The following is a 20,000-nucleotide window of genomic DNA, read 5'->3' on the forward strand; positions in this document are numbered from 1 at the left end:
GCTTCAACAGTCGTGACGTCACTTCCCTCGTAATAACGCATGGTAACTTAGTAACTGGTTCTAAAATATCGGAACAATGGCGGTCGCCCTTATGAAATACTTCTCCGACGAGTATAAAAGTGTATCCAGAGGAGAATGACATTATAAATCTGATAGTTTTATACATTTTGATCACATGGCATTTGAAAAAGTTCTAGCCAGCATGAAGAATAAAAAGTACCGATTTTCTTTGTTTAGAACCCAGCTGCTCGTTGCTGGGCTGACGTGACATCTGACTATTGAATCCTATTAGATTTGAATTAAATCAATTGATAGTTTTATTGAAGAGTGTATATAGATAGTTCGAAGATGACGTCACTCAGGCCTTTGTTATTGTTTTTGCCATCCGCGTTTGTGAGTTGTTTTCACTAAACTGTATTAACCAGTCTATAAAAGTTCATGGTTACACAGAGTTTGTGTGTTGGTCCCTTATAGATAGAATGCGCTTGGCCAAGGAGTTCACAACATTGCCATCCGGAAGTATAACGGACCAACACACAAACTCTGTGTAACCATGAACTTTTATAGTCTAGTTAATACAGTTTAGTGAGAACAACTCACAAACGCGGATGGCAAAAACAATAACAAAGGCCTGAGTGACGTCATCTGCATACTATCTATACTTCCGGATGGCAATGTTGTGAACTCCTTGGCCAAGCGCATTCTATCTATAGTTTCTTGAATTGTAAGAACAAAAAATAACACTTAAATTTACTCATTCTGATCTTTTGGAATTTAAACGTGATTTTCTAAAATTGTTCCAACCGACATATTCCCGAATTGACCTGATGAGTCACCATTATGACAATTATTCGACATTGAGGCCTCAAGCTGAGTATAAGAAGCTCATAACATTGCCATCCGGAAGTATAACGGACAAACACACAAAACTAATGTGTAACCATGAACTTTTATAGATAGTATGCATTGGCCAAGGAGTTCACAACATTGCCATCCGGAAGTATAACGGACCAACACACAAACTCTGCGTAACCATGAACATTTATAGTCAGGTTAATACAGTTTAGTGAGAAAACTCACAAACGCGGATGGCAAAAAACAATAACAAAGACCTGAGTGACGTCATCTGCATACTATCTATAGTCTGGTTAATACAATTAGGTGAGAATTACTCAAAAACGCGGGTGGCAAAAAAAAACAATAACAAAGACCTGAGTGACGTCAACTTTGTTCTCTCAACTGGATCACAAATCTGGAAAGTTTAATATGCATAATATGCTTCTTAATAACGATGGTAATTATACAAATGATAATAATAATGAAAAAAAAAATGAAAAAAAAAATAATAATGATAATAATAAATATAATAATAATAATAATAATATATAATAATAATAATAATAATAATATAATAATAATAATAATAATAATAATAATAATAATAATATAATAATAATATAATAATATTAATATAATAATAATAATACAAATTATATAGAATATAATATAAACTAATAATAAAAAGCAATAACAAATATAACACAATGAGTAAACTCAAACATTCAATACATAATCTAATAAAACGTTTAAAGTGACACATAGTTTTGTGTGATGGTACGATTCGTCTGGCAGGCGCACTGCATCCCAATGTTTAATCATCATTTCAGGTATGAATGGTCCTGTGAAGGGGCAAAGACCGTGTGTCAAAAGCTTGAAACCCAATGTGAGTATGTGATACTATTAATTATAGCATCTTGGATACATGCCAAACAGCCAAGATTTTTAGACCACAAGAGTCAGGCCCCTTTTAACAAATGGAGGCGAAAACCTTTTTTGTTTGTTTGTTTGTTTGTTTGTTTGTTTTTGTGTTTGTTTGTTTGTTTGTTTCCATGTGCGCGAGTCATTTGTCACATTGCAAAATGTGTTCAAAATGACCTACACAATACAAAGCGTTCAGAGTTTTCAAAGTATTTAATTGATAATATGCGTTTAAACCTCCTACAACATCAGATGAGACGTGTAACACACAAAACTGTGTGTAACCTTTAAAATCTGAAATAATTTAGTGAGACCTAATCATCCAACTAGCGTCTAAAAATAATAGCAAAGAGCTGATTGACGTCAGCTTCACTCGTTCTATAGATAGTATGCGCTTGGCTAAGAAGCTCATAACATTGCCATCCGGAAGTATAACGGACCAACACACACACAACTGTGTGTATCCATGAACGTTTATAGTCGGGTTAATACAGTTCAGTGAACATTACTCATGAACGCGGATGGCAAAAAACAATAACAAAGACCTGAGTGACGTTATCTTCGAACTATCTATAGATAGAACGAAGATGACGTCACTCAAGCCTTTGTTATTGTATTTTGCCATCCGCGTTTGTGAGTGATTCTCACTAAACTGTATTATCCCGACTATAAAAGTTCATGATTACACAATGTTTTGTGTGTTGGTCCGTAATACTTCCGGATGGCAATTATGAGCTGCTTAGCCAAGCGCATAATATCTATAGATAGAATGCGCTTGGCCAAGGAGTTCACAACATTGCCATCCGGACGTATAACGGACCAACACACAAACTCTGTGTAACCATGAACTTTTATAGTCTAGTTAATACAGTTTAGTGAGAACAACTCACAAACGCGGATGGCAAAAACAATAACAAAGGCCTGAGTGACGTCATCTGCATACTATCTATATCACAATGAGAGCGATCTTTTTTCATGTGTTTATCCAACCAAGTCTTCAATCACATGATTTGTTGCTGTCCAACGATTGGATACTTCTTCAGAAATGTAAACACTCCGCTTTGTTTATGAAATTTGTAAACATACCCGTGTGCCAAGCTGAACAAAATGACCAATCGTGATGCAAGCTATTTCAAAAACTGTGAACGTGTTTCACTATGTGGGCCACTTTGAGCACATAGTCCAATGTGACCAATGACCTCGAGCACATGGAAATGTAATATAGATCACGCCCATAGGTCATTTTGTACATGTTGACCCATGGGTATGCTTACAACTTTCATAAATAAATCAGCATTTTTATGTTTATCAATAAATATCCAGTCGTTGATCAGCAACATGACATGTGACCGATGACTTTATTGGACGAAAGCCTGAAAAAAGATCGTTACCATTTTTTACACAAGCGAGGTTAAAACGAATCGCATCGGACGATATTATTACAATGACTGTGTCAAAACATGGATTCGTCCTTTCTCTGATCAGTGTTATTTTGTTTTCATACCACAAAACGGGTTACTAGTTATCACACGATTTTCTCGATCATATTATAATCAAGTTTTTATACATTGTTTTCTGTGTTAGTTTTATTCATCAAGCGGTAGAACAGTGGGTATTTTACTTAGACACATATCATCGATAGTAAAACCCGTGTTGTTTGCTATGTGTACCAACCACTGTCATTGTTAATATTATAAAGACTGTCCGAGAGGCGTGGTTATCTAAGTGTCGATTACGCTCCCTTGGACTGTCCGCGAGAATGGAACGATCTATATTCATGTTTTCGTCCAAACAAGTCATCAATCACATGATTTATTGCTGTCCAACGATTGGATATTTCTTCAGAAATGTAAACACGATGCTTTGTTTAAGAAAGTTCTAAGCATAACCATGTGTAAAGTTGAACAAAATGACCGATCGTGACGTTATATATTTCAAAAACTGTGAACACTTTTCACAATGTATGTCACTTTGAGCATATATTATTCCAATGTGACCATGACCTCGAGCAGATGGAAATGTAATATGCCCATTACACAGGTATTACTATCAAAGGTATTTGTTTTAGTAAAACACTCACTAGCTCTATCCACCACATCAATCGTACAAACGCACAAAGCTGCGTGAGACGCAGAGAGAAGCTAACTTCATTCAAGCTATTGTTTTTACATAACCAGCTGTGTTTGTCCAAGCCAGCTTGAAGGGTTGACACAAATCCTGTGTTTTGATTGGTCAAAAATCTAATAGTTATCATTATCATTTACAAACTCTATATCTCTGATCTTTTGACTTTCACTCAGTGTCTTTCTTTTCCTCTCCCCTTAATCATGGCTCGCTCTTCAAAAACAATCGTAAAAGATGTTAAAACAAAAAACAAATTTATTTATTTTTCATGTGTGCAAAATGTACAGAATAAAAGATGTTGAGGCATTCATCCCGAAGCTCATACATTGTTCGGTTGTTGCTGGATTTAGATGATATGTGTTAACTATTCACACGTTTTACCCGCCAGATAAAATATACCAATACTCTAAACTAGCTGTAATACCAAACGTTCATAGCTTGATTAATGTATTTTTGTGAGAGCTAATCACCCAACTGGTGGTCTGAAAACAATAATAAAGAGTTGAGTGAGGTCAACTTCAATTATTATATAAGTGATCCATCCTTTCAAACCTGTATTCGGTCTGAGTAATCTAGATGCTAAAAATTGTATTTATTCAGTGGGTAGTATTTTTTTTTTTTTTGTTTTACTGCAAGAATTAATCAAAGAAAACCCCGGCATATAAAACTGGAACTGTTTAGTTTTGTTTGTCTTTTTTAATGGTTTTTCGGAGCTTAAGACACATTATGGTTGTTTCAGAAGAGTCATAACAGGAAGAAAATAATAATAATAATAATAATAATAATAATAATAATAATAATAATAATAATAATAATAATAATAATAATAATAATAATAATAATAATAATAATACTTTATTGTATCCCAAAAAGGAATTTTTTTTGTACAGACGTGTTATAATTTACACAATAAGATAAAAATACAATAGAAATAGGATGTATATATAAAAAAGGAGCAGCTCTATAATCAGAGCTGCACTTTATGATATGAATAATTTCAACACTGTATAATAGTTAAAACTGTCACTATAAATTGAAAATTGAAAAGATTGTAAAACAAATAAATTAATAAATTAATATTTATATTTTTTAAAAGTAAAAATTAGAAATAATTATATAAAATGATTATTGCTTGTTGTTGTAAAGCCTAATACTGGACAGCAGAAAAGATTTTCGGTGTCTCTGTTTTCGTTGAAATAGAGAAATGGCGACCACTTCTTTCTGACATAATAATTGATGGTCTTAGTGGATGATACTAGTCATTTAATATTTTAGTTATTTTATTTATACATTTCTCGTATAAAAGATCTACATCGTCAACATCATTTATATAGCGTTTAATGGATTTTTTAATATTTGAATTTAATTTGTTCCTTTCCACTGCTAAGCAATTGCCTCCCCAAGCTGTTATACAAAATGACAAAACACTTTCGATTACTGCTCTATAAAATAATGTGCAGAGGGTTTTATCTATTCTAAACTGAGAGAGTTTTGATTTTAAAAAATATGTACGTCTGCACATCTTATGCCTAATTATTTTCAAGTGTTCATCCCACTTGAGCCTGTCATCAATCGTTACACCAAGGTATTTGTAGTGAGGAACTCGTTGGACGAGTTGAACAGGAAAAGATATTATTGATTTACAATTTTAAAAAGGCATCCAAGTAAAAAATAATACAAAGGGGACAGGGTCATATAATAAACAGAGGCAGATTCCAAGAGCAGAAAACCATTTTACTTAGTTAAGATCATCTAAACGTCTCATCCAGACACAAGCGCAGAATGCACCAGGAGGAATTCAATGTTATATTTCGAAACAAAAAGAAAGAAAAACGGAAACAGACAGTTACACAACAAGGAGATGTTTAACAGGGAAAATATATCATCTTCCAAGATTAATATAATGCACTATACATGTGAGTCTTTCCTTCAAGGACACCGACCAGGCCCAGGACAAGATCAATTAATTTCATTCCAAGTCAAAGATAAAGAGCAAAATGGAACAGGATATGTAGAGGGATAGAAGACCCATCAAGAGTGGCCTACAAAAATCCACCATAGGACGTCAAAGACTCCACTGACAACTAGAACGTTAATTCCCGACTCTGCCGTACTCTGAAAAAACAACAACAAAATTTTTAATGTTTTAGCCAGACAACTCGTCCTTTAAATATAGATCCACTAAAATGACTCATTTTATCAAAAACTCGCAAGCCTAAGACTGCTTTGAAGTCTTCTCTGAATTCCCAGGTTTGAGAGGTTTTCAAGTTGAGGCTCATTATAATTTTTTTTTCCATTCTTTAAGGGCGAGTTTTCTTGCATATTTTTTTAAAATGTGTTTTTACAGATAACTGATGAATTTAATTGAAATGTTATAATGAAATGTTTGGAAACGTGATCACAAATGTTTATGTTAATGAACTAATAGGTTATTGTGTTCTTCTCTCCTCATCACAGTTCATAGGCTGTCCTATAACGGTAAGTCATTTGAGTTGTTTTAAATTAGATATGTGATCCATCGCCTCATTCATTATTGTGTCATGGTAAAACAGATGACGGAAAGTGAATCAAGAAATAAAAATATAAGCGATATGGCATTGTACTCAATAGCTCGGTTGTAGTCTATATTTTTAATTCAGAAAATGAAGTGAGTAGGAAAGTGCCAGAAGACACCAGAGAATAAAAATTTCGCGGCGGCGATGGGGGCTCGAACACGCGACCTTATTGGTATGACAACTCCGCCTGGCCGGGAAGAGCGTGGCTCTACCGTGTGAGCTATCCGCGATCCAAAGAAAAAAGATCGCGTCTAACCCTAGTCTTATTAGAGCCTTCTCTCTCCCTGACTACTTGAGGTCATGGGTTCAACACACACAAACGCTTCGAAGTTAGTTGGCCAGCATTTAAGCTTAATAGCCAATATTCTCAACACAAACATGTAACATAGAAACGATTGAGACATTGAGATTGCTCCGGTATTTGGGGTGAATTTTTAATTCAGAAAAGTGAGTGGAGCAGGCACTTATGTTGATAACAACAAGAAATGAAGTGAGTAGGAAAGTGCCAGAAGAATAGAGAATAAAAATTTCGCGGCGGCGAGGAGGGCCTGAACCCGCGACCTTACAATTACAAGTACGACAACTCCACCTGGCCGGGGAGAGCGTGACTCTACGGTATGAGCTATCCACAACTCCCCCCCCCCCCAAAAAAAAAAATACGCTTCTAACCCTAGTCTTTTATTAGAGCCTTCCCTCCCCGACTACTTGAGGTCACGGATTCAACACACACAACTCCGCGAAGTTTGTTGGCCAGCATTTAAGCTTAATAGCCAATATTCTCAACACAAACGTGTAAAATAGAAACGATCTTTCTTTTCCCCCATACACCCACCCATACACATTCAGATATCTAAGCATAATGGCATCCTTTAATACACCTCTCCAGAATATGCAAGAGAGACTATTCCATCTGTGAATAATACACGAACCAAAACAATAAATGTATGATTGACAATATCTTGAAAATGATGGATGAAAGAAGAAAGATAGAACACAACAGCAATGAATATAAAGAAGCTAATAAGAGTATAAAACATAAATGTAAGAGGGCGAAGAAAGATTATATTGGACATGAATGTCACAGAATTGAACGACGAAAACAATCTAACCTCAAACTATTCTACCGATCAGTACAAGATCTAAGTGGAAAACGACCCGCCATGACAAGAAAATGCTTTAAAGACGCAAACAGTAATATACTTATCGACGACAACGAAATTTTGGAACGTTGAGCAGTATACATAGAATACCTTTACGCGGATGACAAAAGAGGGGCGTAAAGAAATCACTACTGTGAACACGAGTCCCCAGATTATGCGAGAAGAATTAGAAGCTGCTTGCAAAGAGATGAAAAAAGGGAAAGCGGTAGGTCAAGAGTTTCTAAATGGAATTGACTGACCCCCTCGACGATCTGGGCTCTGGGAATATACATTCATTCTGACCAAAGCCCACAACGTCATATATGAAAAGGGTGTCCTGCCTTATGTTTTAAGACAGTCAGTGTTCATTACCATTCCAAAAAAAGGAAATATTGATTGTGACCAACACAGAATAATCAGAATAATGGGCCAGGCCACAAAAATTATATTAAGAATACTTATGAAAAGAATGAGGAGCAAGATCTCTCCAGAGATAAGTGACGAGCAGTTTGGTTTTGGTCAAGACAAGGGTAGGGTTAATGCAATTTTTACTTTGAAAACAATAATGCATCGGTCAATCGAAAAAGAAAAATCACTTTATTTGTGCTTCATTGATTATTCCAAAGCTTTGGATTCAGTACAAGAAACGCTCTTCAAAATCTTAGAAAAGATAGATGTAAAGACCTTCGAAATGTGAAAAACTTGTACTCGAATCAAACAGCGTGTGTCAAACTTGATAACGAAACATCGGACTGCTTTAACATCGAGAAAGGAGTAAGACAAAGTCACGTCTTATCACCGGACCTTTTTAACATAATATATAGTGAAATAATATTCAAAGCAATTGAAGATATGAAAGGCGTCGTCGTTGGGAGGGAGGGGGACAGAATATGAATAACATAAGATACGCAAACGATGGTACTCTGATGGCATGGTCACCAGAAAACGTGCAGGAAATTTTAGCTATACTGGTGAGCAAAAGTGAAGAGATGGGCTGAAACTGAATGTTAAGAAAACCGAATGCACGGTGGCCTCAATGAATGACAAGAACATCACTACCTTTCACTTGTCAAGTAAAAGAGAGTCCATCAAACAAGTAAAGTAATTTAAATATTTAGGCGCCACCATTACCCATGACGCACGTGACATAAAGGATATAAAACGAAGAATAGCAAAAGCAAAAATGTGTTTCATACAATGCTCCAGTTGTGTCAAACAACAACCTAAATTTGAAGATCAGAATGGAAGTAGTGGAAACATATGTTATAAGGACCCTTTTGTACGGTTGTGAAACGTGGATGTTTGACAAAGAATGTACTAGGCGGTTAGAGGCATTTGAGATGTGGATGTATAAGAAAGTGTTGAGGTTATCATGGACAGACAAGTATTCAAAAGAGGAAGTGTTGGCAAAGGTGAGAAAAGGAAGAATATTGATAGATACCATGAGCAAGAGGCAGTTACGGTTTCTGGGACATATGTGGAGAAGAGACGGAAGAGAAAAGTTGGTAACATCTGGGATGGTCGAAGGATATAGAGCTAGAGGGAGTCAGAGAATGACGTTTAAATAACCTAAGAATGACCAAAAGTAATTTTAAAAGCAACGCAGACTTCATGCGCACCGCAGAGGATCATGATACATGGAGACAGCTGGCCGGCAACGTACTCAAGAGTACGTACTCAAGATGGATGATGATGTTTGTCGTGTGAGAGAGTGTGTGTGTCTCCAGAAAAAAAATATTTTATCTTCTTTTTCTTTACTAGACAGTTTGATTATTCTTTATGTTGATTTTTATTGTGATTTTATTGCATTTGTCAGGTTATTATCAGCTTATAAAATGCATAAGATGGATTAATTGTTGTGTTTTATTTTCAACCTTTATAAAATTTCAGTCCGTGCAGTCCATCTTAAGAGTAGCGATCTACTTGGATTAGAAAACCCTCGAAATTTCACAATCGGCTTGATTGTGACTCTGTCTATGTCGGTTTTCCTCAAGTTTGAAACAAAAATTGCCATCAACAAGCGTATTATTGTCATGGATGAAGAATGGCCGCACATGGATTTAAGGTTTGAGTAATCGTCCTCCTGAGCTTTATTCTGTCTATTATTTATTTTTATTATGATGATAATCACCATTGTTATTATTATTATCATCATCAGCAGCAGCAGCATCATCAGCATCATCATCACCATCATCAACATCATCATCGTCATCATAAAAGTAAGTAAACACTACACTACTTTTTGCCTATGTGTAACCCCGACGAAGGAATGTCCCGGGTTCGAACCTTGCTTCAAGCACTTTGGTTTTTGTATCCCGAGGGGAAAATTATTTGAAATCAAGTTGGTCATTTCGGCCAATTTAGATGATTCCTGTTGACACCAGACGTTTTTAAATTCCTTCACTGAATGCCTAGGCGACGGCATCTCACAGTGACAACATGGAATAGTCCTGTTGACAACCTGTTGACAACAGACATTCGATTGATGGATTACAGTCCAGTCCAGATAATTCGAAATCTGATTAACCGAATTTATTTTAAATCGAAGAAAATACGATGTAATGAATTATTTTCTTCTTTTTCTATATAAAATATTCATGGTTAATTCGAATTCGAACAGTCGTTATTCTCTTTATTCGAAGTGCAAGTGCTTGCCCATCACTAAAAAAAAAAACTCTGGAAGGTCATAACGAACTGCCTGTTCTCCGTATCCACCCTCCCACGCGTTTTAATGACTGAGCTGACTAATAATAATAATAACTAGACCCCTGAGGCATGTAATGGCGTGTTGTTCCCTCTCCGTCCCACCCGCCCTCTCTCTTCTTTCTCCAAATTGACCAGCTGTCTCGCGTCATCCCTCTCTCCTTCTCGCGCTCTCATCACTAAGACTAACTTGTGGTCTGCTGGCCGCTGGCTAACAAAGGGGGTTGGTTATAAATAGATCTAACCCTGATACCTGGAGTCAGGTTTAGTTATTTCCCTTGTTTGGAGACAAATCGAATTCTGATAAATAGAAGTCATTTGCTTTTCCCACCCAATTCGAATTATCAGGACTGCACTGTATCCTTATTCCCTCACGGGACCTTTAGTCGAGGCATCTAACTGTGCTGCGAGGAAGGTCAGTATTTTATAACTCCGACAAGACGTAAAAAAGACCTTTTTCTCTTGTCTTCCTGAATTATATGCAAAGTATTGCCATTTTACTTTTTTTTTGTTGTTGGTTGAAGAATGGTTTTGGGCCCAATTTTTCGGTATTTATTATCCGGTTCAGTTTAGTTGTTTTCTTTTCCCTTTTAAGCGACAATTCTTTCCATAATATTAATTCTCCGGTTTTCTTTATTTATTTATTTGGTAATTGTTTCCATATTCAATATCCGGTTCTGTCTGTTTTTATTTATTTGTTGTTGTTAACTAACGATTGTGACCCACTGCCTCTAATCGGTATCATGTCGGGGTGATCCAGATATCTAAAGCGACTTTACACTTTACATTGCCAGAAATATTAGATTTTAGTTTTCCTCGCAAAACATAAATTTAAGCCAGCCTCCATAACCATGCCTATTAATTCAATTTTTATCATAAAAACCGTTTTGAGTTGGTGAGTCACAAATTATATTCATTTTCGTTCAACACCTCTTAGAAGTAGAATTGATAGTGTTGAAGAAATGGATATTGCTATATTTTTGGTCGTCATCAGGTGTATACTGAACTGCCAAACAAACAGGCTATTCACAAGTGTTCCTGTACAACTTGCCATCCAATGTTCTGAATGCCACGAGCCAAAATATGACATAAATTTCTCTTGGCCATTGTGTAATGATTCTGTTGCTCCCTGCCGCTCCATTCCCTATTACAGTTTTCAGCCACAGAAAGAAAACGGTACATTCCTTGTAAAAGGTTAGTCCATTTCATTTTGCTAAATACAAGCTGGATACCAAATGTTACCCGCCTTCTCTGAATGGTATTATATCACGATGGACCATATGCTTAAAATTTAGTTTTAAGCTCAATCTATAAGATTTAAGCAAACGTAAACTTAAGATTATTTTAACTTTAAATCATCAAGGTCATTCCAACATAACACCAGATTGGGACGGTGGGTTACAACTGTATTGGAAATTTAACACTAAGAGTGTTTTTTGTTAATAATCTGTTGATGCTTTGCACATGTCCAAAAAGCTCACAACATTCGTCAGCCGAAAACAACGTACCAACCCACAAAACTATGTGTAATTTTGAAAATTTATAGTCTGCCTGATTAATACAGTTTAGTGAGAACTACTCATAAAAATTACTGGCTAAAATCAATAAAATGGACCTAAGTAACGTCAGCTTCGGTCTATCTATAAAACACAAATTGTCTGCAAAAATGTGACCCATCGCCGTTATCCGATGTTATGTCGAAATAAACCAGATGACGAAATGTGTATTTAAAATCAAAAACCTCAGCAATATGACTTTATATTATTTAGCTCCATGATTATTTGTATTCTTTCTTATTAATGTAAGCAAAAAGTCGCAAATTTTTGGCTGAAGAATCTTTTTTTTTTACATTTAAACACTTCTTAACTAATACTGATTGTTTTGTTTTTTTTAATGTACACCTCCAAACAAACTTTGTATAATACTAGAAGAACGCATGCAAGCTCAATATTTATTTCTGAGAAAAAAAATGAAATTACATCAACACCTTTTTGATTATAATATATATATATATATATATATATATATATATATATATATATATATATATATATATATATATATATACATATATATTCGCAGTTACTGGTGATAGAAACAATGAGCAAAGCTTCAAATTCAACTACCGCGTGGACAACTCTACAGCAGAAATTATGATCCCGCCATCTAAGGACATAAATGTAGAAATTGACCAATCGGCCTTGGGATTGGCTCAATTAACCCACGTGTTCCCTGATACCAACCAAGAGGCCACAAGTTGTATAGCCTTATATCAGTACTTTGCCTCTTTTCTATTCACAAATGGTATGAAAAATAGGAAACAATAGTAAGACGTCACACCCTCTTCGCTCTCGGTTCCAAAAGTCCGTTTAAAACAATTCTTTTTCTTTTAATGGAATTATTTTCTCATAATCTGATGCAATATGCATAAAGAAACGACATCACATGACCCACTGATTTGGAAAAAAAAAGGAGTATAGAACCAGAAGCGACGATGATGTGATGTCTTGACTACGGTATTGTTCCCAATTTTAACTTGTCTTCTGGGCTTTTTACTTTCACTCGGTTTTGAAAAAAAAATGATGATTGTAGTGAGAACATTTGTTTTTCTTCTTTTTCTTTACTCCTTTTTATCTTTTTGGAAATATGCATTACTAACATTTCACGAAGGCGTTTTGATAGTTCAGCGAGTAGAAATTATACCTTCAAAATTATATGGACCTTGTGTGGTCAAGATGTCCTCTGATATCTCTTGTCAACTCAAGAGTGATTGACTGCCTTGGTCTGATGGGAAATTAATTGTGATCTAATGCCACAATGCTAAAGCTGTATTATGTCTAGGTGAGATTAGATTCTTAAAAGTGAATCTACAATGTTAAACTAATATGAAGCACAGGTTAAGTTAATGTTATTTATTGAAAAGAGTGACTTCAGATTCATAATCATTCAAACTTTATAGTTTATTTTTTTGGCATCTGGTTTACCCCATTATAATTCCAGATTAATGTGGTGGCTCATAATTTACGATAGACTATCGTTCCATTCCAATATGGGACACCCAAATGCAAACCTGCCCTCTTGAGAGAATAAAAAGCCCCTATAACCAACTTTGTAAAATCTGCACACATTCACTCACTCACTCACTCATTCCCATGACCGGATGGTCGTCTCGGAGACTTGCGGAATGCAGCCTTCACAACACCGTGCCACCCATCCCCGTCATTGGCCTTCTCTGTCAGCTTATACAACGTCAATACTGTCAATTCCTTGATGTAATCCAGTCACATTTTCTATTGTCTTCCTCTTCACCGTTGACCTATTGACTAAAAATAGTATTATGTGGAGTTGAAATATTTTGTTAAAACTATGATTCTTCGGATAGTTGTGTGTGTGTGTTTGTGTGTGCGTTTGTGTATGGGTGTCTGTGTTAGACAAAAGTAAAGGGGTAAGAGCATGGTGCTTAAGTATGTAAGCACGATAAGAATGTAATCTTTTTTTATGATGTTGTAATCCATACGATACCTCTTTACAATTTTCTGACCTATTTTCTGACAGAGAATTTGCCCTGGGCCAGTAGTTACCAAAGGATTGTCTATAATGTTCCCATCAACATTAGAGCTAACGAAAAACAAGATGATAACATCAGCCTCGCTCTCCCTCAGCCCGATATTAGCCTCCAAGTGTGCAGTGTCTCTGACTGCAAGACAGACACCGTGGAGGTGGAAAGCAAGGTATTTGTTTGTGTTATAATTTTAGGAGTTTTAATGTGTAGCGACACGTGCATGTCATTTCAGCGCCGGTAAAATGAAGATGATAGAGGGAAATGTGTAGATCTGTAAAGCCAGGAAATAACTCTTGGAAGGCTACGGTCATACTCATTATCTTATTTTATTCTAATAATTTTCTAACTTATTTCTATGATTTAACAGATTCCTCAAAGTGCTTTTGGAGGTGTCAGCAGAGACACATTTGCTAAACTGTTGGCCAGTATACAAGATGAGTTGGATCTTACCCATGGTAAGGATATTACTTTACACTGAAGGGGTGGGGGGCAGCATTGAATGAGAGAATACTGAAACCACGTGATTTCGTAGCTTGGTTTGTTAGATCTATCGTAGAGTACTTTTAGACATAGTAGCATCCTATCAAAAGGTGGCAACCAATTGCTATTGCCCCTTTAACGCTATAGAAACCAATATAAACTACAGCTTCGTGGGATCTGACAATCTGTACAGGAATCCCCAAAGTTACGTGCTGCTGGTTTTGTCGATTATCCTTGACAAAGAGTATTAGCTCTTTACAGGTGATGTTCAGAAAAGCTTAAGATATGTCAATTTTGCTGCCATGATGTCTAAAGATACGCAAACATAGCCGAAATCTACCTTATTAACAATTTGAATATCCCAAAACTCTTGGAAAACGTTTTACAGAGCGCGACAAGGGGAAAAAGAGAATTACTTTTTTTTTAAATGTCAAATAAAACATACTGTAATTTTTAAAGATTTTAATTTTGATACGAAAGCATACAAGACAAAAGCTGCAGTAATCAGCAGATCTGTGGTTTGATTCCCAGCCAAGGCAGGTAGATTTCATGGAATTATTTTATCTTGTTACTTCTTACTGTTTTGTCAGGCACTGTTCAAACGCAGCTTTTCAGAAGATTTTAATCCAATCCAATATCCTGGGTCTAGTCGCTAAGTTGTTTTTGTTTTTGTTTTGTGTTTTTGTTTTGGATAACATAAATTTTAAATTTCAGATCTCTATTTCAGGACTCGGTGGCTATTGGATGTTAGTCAATCTTACAAAAAGGTTTTCCACAGACCTGAAAATAAAAGTAAGAAATGTTTGAAACTCAGAATAATATCATTTGTAAACCCTAGTAATGAAAAACACACATTGTAACATACCACCTCAAAACATTATAGGATTAGAATAATATAAATGCTAAAATATTAGTGGAGAACCGGCCATATTTGTAGGGAAATAAAGATTATTACTAAAAGGCAATCAGCTATTTTAATTATTATACTACTGTTGTTTGGAAATAAACATAGATTGAGACGAATCGTTTGAGGCAATACGACCAAAATCGGTCTTGTAATAAGGTCAGCACGTACGCGCAAATGAATCTGGCAAGAGGGCGGCCAGATAGCGATTCTCAACATCAAATGACCAATCATTATGCCCCATCAGATTTTATAAATAATCATTTCAGTCAAAGAGTAATACTAGAGCTCCCCTTATATTAAGAAAGGTTATCAAGTTGTTCGAATGTCAATCTGTAAAAAATTTAGTTCTATGATTTTTAGATTTGCTTGTAATCTGTGCTTGTTGGCAAAAATTAAACATGGGTTGTACGGAATAAGTTTGACCCAAACCCTGTTTTTTTAAAGATTAGATGATGCATACATTTGATATCTGATTTTGAATTGAAAAATTGAATATTTGCTCTTAAAGACAAAAGCTACAGTTTTAAACGTCTAAACTTTTATATCAGGTTTTGGTATCTTGTCCACCTGGATAAATTACGGTTTGAAACGATAGATCACAATTTATATGATATAAAAGATGCCCAAAAATTGCTAAAATGCCAAACATAATGGCAACCTTTGCATCAGCCAGCGTTACTGCGAATGAATTTCAACTTTTATAATCAAATGTAAGAAGAAGAATCAGAGATGCGGGGTTGAAATGCCAACGACCATGCGTCGGAGTTTGCTCAAAGAACACCTCCTGCAAGGTTTCGATGATCTGTTGCTCACGAACGTTGGTCACTGTTAATCACTGGGCAGTGTAAATTGAAGCTCAGTAAAATAAATTGGCAACTGGCCACAAGGGTTAGTTCCCATCCGTATTTGAGTATAATGAGTGATTTCACAAAATCAACGATAAAATAATTGAAATGTAACAAAATGGCATGACCTTGGTTTTAATTTTCATACATCCTAAAATCGTAAATTAATGTTCTTATAAATTGAACCCATTGTCTCAAATTGATAGTATGTCAGTATGAACTAGATAAAGAAAATTAAGTATGCCGTCGAAATAATAAGAAACTAAGAACTTAATTTTTTTTCTCTTTAACATTTTGAGTTTCTACTCAAATTGTCTAATTCTAACTCATTCAGAGAGAATATCTTATTGTCTCGATGAATGAAAAATAGCTTTTCTTTGTATGATGATGTCACTGTGGTTGTTTTTACAGGCACTGCAATATGTCGTGAGCTCGCTGACTGAGAAACATATGACTTATTCTGAGGCAGAGCTTACTTTACATATCGTCAATGAGATAACGACATATGGAACTGATGTAATAAAGAAACTTGGAAAAGTAAAAAGGATTTTACAGAGTTTATCCAGCAATCAATTAAACAAAATGTTCTTACGAGTTACGAGACTTAATAATGATGATGATAATAATAATAATAATAATAATAATAATAATAATAATAATAATAATAATAATAATAATAATCATAATAATCATAATAATAATAATAATAATAATAATAATAATAATAATAATAATAATAATAATAATAATAATAATAATAATAATAATAATGAATAATAATAATAATAATAATAATAATAATAATAATAATAATAATAATAATAATAATAATAATAATAATAAACTTGTTTTTGCACATGACATTATATATATAGTAGTAGTAGTAGTAGTAGTAGTAGTAGTAGTAGTAGTAGTAGTAGTAGTAGTAGTAGTAGTAGTAGTAGTAGTAGTAGTAGTAGTAGTAGTAGTAGCTGCAGCAGCAGCCTTTTCACGGTTTCCGTCGTCCACCTCTGAGTTTCTATCACGACTGGTTTTTGTTGTCTGAGTCTGGTTACGTAGATAGGCAGAAGGAGCAGGCTATTGTGGTCTGATTGGCCGATCCTTGCCTTTTTGTACTGATCTGTAGGCTTGTGCAATGTTAGTATAACACAAATCAAGAGTTTTGTGGCGTCGTGTGTACATTGACGTGTTGGTGAAATGATGGGTTGATTGACGGACATTGGTTGAAATCCCCAAGGATGATGATTGAGGCATCTGGGTCTTTTCTACGATAGGCGAATGCCTGATTTTCTATTATCTCTGAGGCAATATATTTGTGTTTGCGTCGGATGGTATATAAATTGCTAAAACAAGTAAAACGGTGAATTTCCATGGTAGGTAATAGGGCCTGAGGGACAAAGCCAGTAATTCAATGTCTTTGTTACAAATTGTATTCAGTATGTGACAGTTGTTATTGTTGCACCAGTTGTTATTGATGAACAAACACACTCCCCCACCTTTTTCCTTTCCAGATGTTGAGCAGTCTCTGTCAGGCCTATAGATTGTAAAGTGGTCTAACCTAACACTTGTGTCTGTGTCATTTTCCGTTAGCCAAGTCTCTGTAAAACACAGTATACTGGCGTTCTTGTAATCATGATCGAATCGACACAGAGCACTTACGTCATCTATTTTATTTCGTATTGATCTTACATTTGATAGAATAATTGTAGGTAGGGGTGGTTTTCCTGTTCTCCGTAATCTTTGTTTAACCCCTCCTCTTTTCCCTCGTTTTCGTTTTCTTATGGAGATGACGTAATTAATTGTGTTGTTTCTTTTTTGTATAGTACCAATACCTCCGATGTGTAGCAGTTCGTCCTTTTTGTAAACAATACGAACGCCGACATCTTGCTTTTCTTTACCGACACATAGATTCGTCATTTATTTGTAGTTACTCATCGTCATACAGTCTTTAAACACTTAGAAATAAACACAAGTTACTAGAGGTTGGTATAACTAACGTAAATAGTCTCAAAAAGAATGTTTCACATCATTATATTGTAGAAATATTGAAAAAAAAAAACGAAAAATTAAACAGAGCTGTAGCCAAGCGTCGCCATGTTCAGCGCCACCGGAAGTAGTAGTAGTAGTTGTTGTTGTTCTTGTTATGGTAGTAGTAGTAGTAGTAGTAGTAGTAGTAGTAGTAGTAGTAGTAGTAGTAGTAGTAGTAGTTGCAGTAGTAGTAGTAGTAGCAGCAGTGGTAGTAGTGGTAGTAGTAGTAGTAGTAGTAGTAGTAGTAGTAGTAGTAGTAGTAGTAGTAGTAGTAGTAGTAGTAGCAGTAGTAGTAGTAGTAGTAGTAGTAGTAGTAGTAGTAGTAGTAGTAGTAGTAGTAGTATTAGTAGTAGTAATTGTAGTAATTACAAAATCATCAACATAATTATATGAAAAGATACATGGACATGTTGAACGTGTTTTCCAGAGATTCGACCTACTGATTTTTAAAAAAGCTGTAAACTCAATGAGTTCCCACTTTACAGAGTTAGATGCAGCTACAACAAGAAAACAAAGGTGAACTATAATCATTTTTATGTGATTAAAATATATTGGAAATCTATTGGATGTAGAAAAGGAAGATGAATAAATCGGAGAGAGGCAACATTAGAAATTATGATTTAAAATATTATAGTTTTGCTTTGACAAAGGAACAAACTTAACATATTTGATAAGTGTCAGGAAATATATTTAACCATATTATATATTATATTAAAATTCATAATAATGCCATCCGTCTACTATTTGTATGTATCATTTATTGATTGATTCATTTATTTATCTATTTACTTTCTAGTTTAGCAGTGAGGACGCTGAGTCAAATTTTGATGAAGAAAATTGAAATATATGGAAATTCTAATGTGAGTATCTTCTTTAACTTTCAACCATTACAGTAATATTCTTACTCTTACTATTACTATTACTACTACTATTACTACTACTACTACTACTACTACTACTACTACTACTACTACTATTACTACTACTATTACTACTACTACTACTACTACTACTACTACTACTACTACTACTACTACTACTACTACTACCACTACTACACTACTACTATTATTATTATCATAATCATCATCATCATCATCATCATCATCATCATCATCACATCATCATCATCATACATCATCATCATCATCATCATCATCATCATCATCATCATCATCATCATCATCATAATCATCATGTTCATCATCATTATTATTATCATTATTATTATCATTATCACTATTATTATTATTATTATTATTATTATTATTATTATTATTATTATTATTATTATCATTATTATTATTATTATTATTAGTATTAGTATTACTATTATTGTTATTAATTTATTATTATTATTATATTATTATTATTATTATTATTATTATTATTATTATTATTATATATTATATGTTATTGAATATCATTGTTTAAATATAATATAGATAAATCTGAAAACTATTAGTCTTACATTGAAACTTCACACATCCTCTCCTTCCCCCTCCTCCTGGCCCTTCCACAGCTATACACGGTCTTAAAATTCTTCCATCTGTTTCTGAATATTCTTCGACGCATCTCCTTGTTCATCTTGAAGAGGCATGGCCAAAATCCACTGGTAACTGTTTATATTACATACATGTTATAAAATACCCACCTCAACTTTTATGGAGTACAATAGTAAAAGAATTACAACATGTTAGCATGTCTTGTGTTTGTCGTTGACTTATGACAATAAAACAACAAATAAAGGTAATATAATGTAATGTATTCTGTAATTTATACAGCGCCAATATCCATTTAGAATGCTCAACCGCGCTCTAAAATATCAAGAAAAATAGTTATTAAGAATAATTGTACACACAAATCATAGGCATGAAAAGAATTTTTAAAATAATACAT

The 20,000-nt window shown here is 34.5% G+C and overlaps 1 protein-coding gene and 1 long non-coding RNA gene across 3 annotated transcripts in view; one reads left to right on the top strand and one right to left on the bottom strand.

Moving 5' to 3' along the window:
- The window catches only part of LOC144979723 (uncharacterized), a 122,812-nt gene that overhangs the window by 30,011 nt on the left and 72,801 nt on the right, over positions 1-20,000 (top strand). The window contains exons 11-22 of the mRNA XM_078926677.1: positions 1,668-1,723; positions 6,340-6,360; positions 9,467-9,641; positions 11,274-11,473; positions 12,362-12,583; positions 13,835-14,010; positions 14,209-14,296; positions 15,049-15,113; positions 16,485-16,610; positions 18,529-18,617; positions 18,898-18,961; positions 19,624-19,716. Coding sequence (XP_078782803.1) covers positions 1,668-1,723; positions 6,340-6,360; positions 9,467-9,641; positions 11,274-11,473; positions 12,362-12,583; positions 13,835-14,010; positions 14,209-14,296; positions 15,049-15,113; positions 16,485-16,610; positions 18,529-18,617; positions 18,898-18,961; positions 19,624-19,716 — 1,375 coding nt within the window. The remainder of the gene's footprint in view (positions 1-1,667; positions 1,724-6,339; positions 6,361-9,466; positions 9,642-11,273; positions 11,474-12,361; positions 12,584-13,834; positions 14,011-14,208; positions 14,297-15,048; positions 15,114-16,484; positions 16,611-18,528; positions 18,618-18,897; positions 18,962-19,623; positions 19,717-20,000) is intronic.
- LOC144979724 (uncharacterized) lies at positions 14,310-18,170 on the bottom strand. 2 transcript variants are annotated; one of them, XR_013646759.1, is made up of 2 exons: positions 17,763-18,170; positions 14,310-15,101 (listed from the first exon to the last, which is right to left on the bottom strand). It is a non-coding gene; the product is annotated as an uncharacterized LOC144979724 (long non-coding RNA). The 2 variants fall into 2 exon arrangements; XR_013646760.1 differs by having other exon boundaries at positions 17,082-18,170.

Source organism: Berghia stephanieae, chromosome 9 (assembly GCF_034508935.2).
Source record: "Berghia stephanieae isolate SIO BIC M18660-M18661 chromosome 9, UCSD_Bste_1.3, whole genome shotgun sequence".
In the NCBI taxonomy this organism is placed as follows: Eukaryota; Metazoa; Mollusca; class Gastropoda; order Nudibranchia; family Aeolidiidae; genus Berghia; species Berghia stephanieae.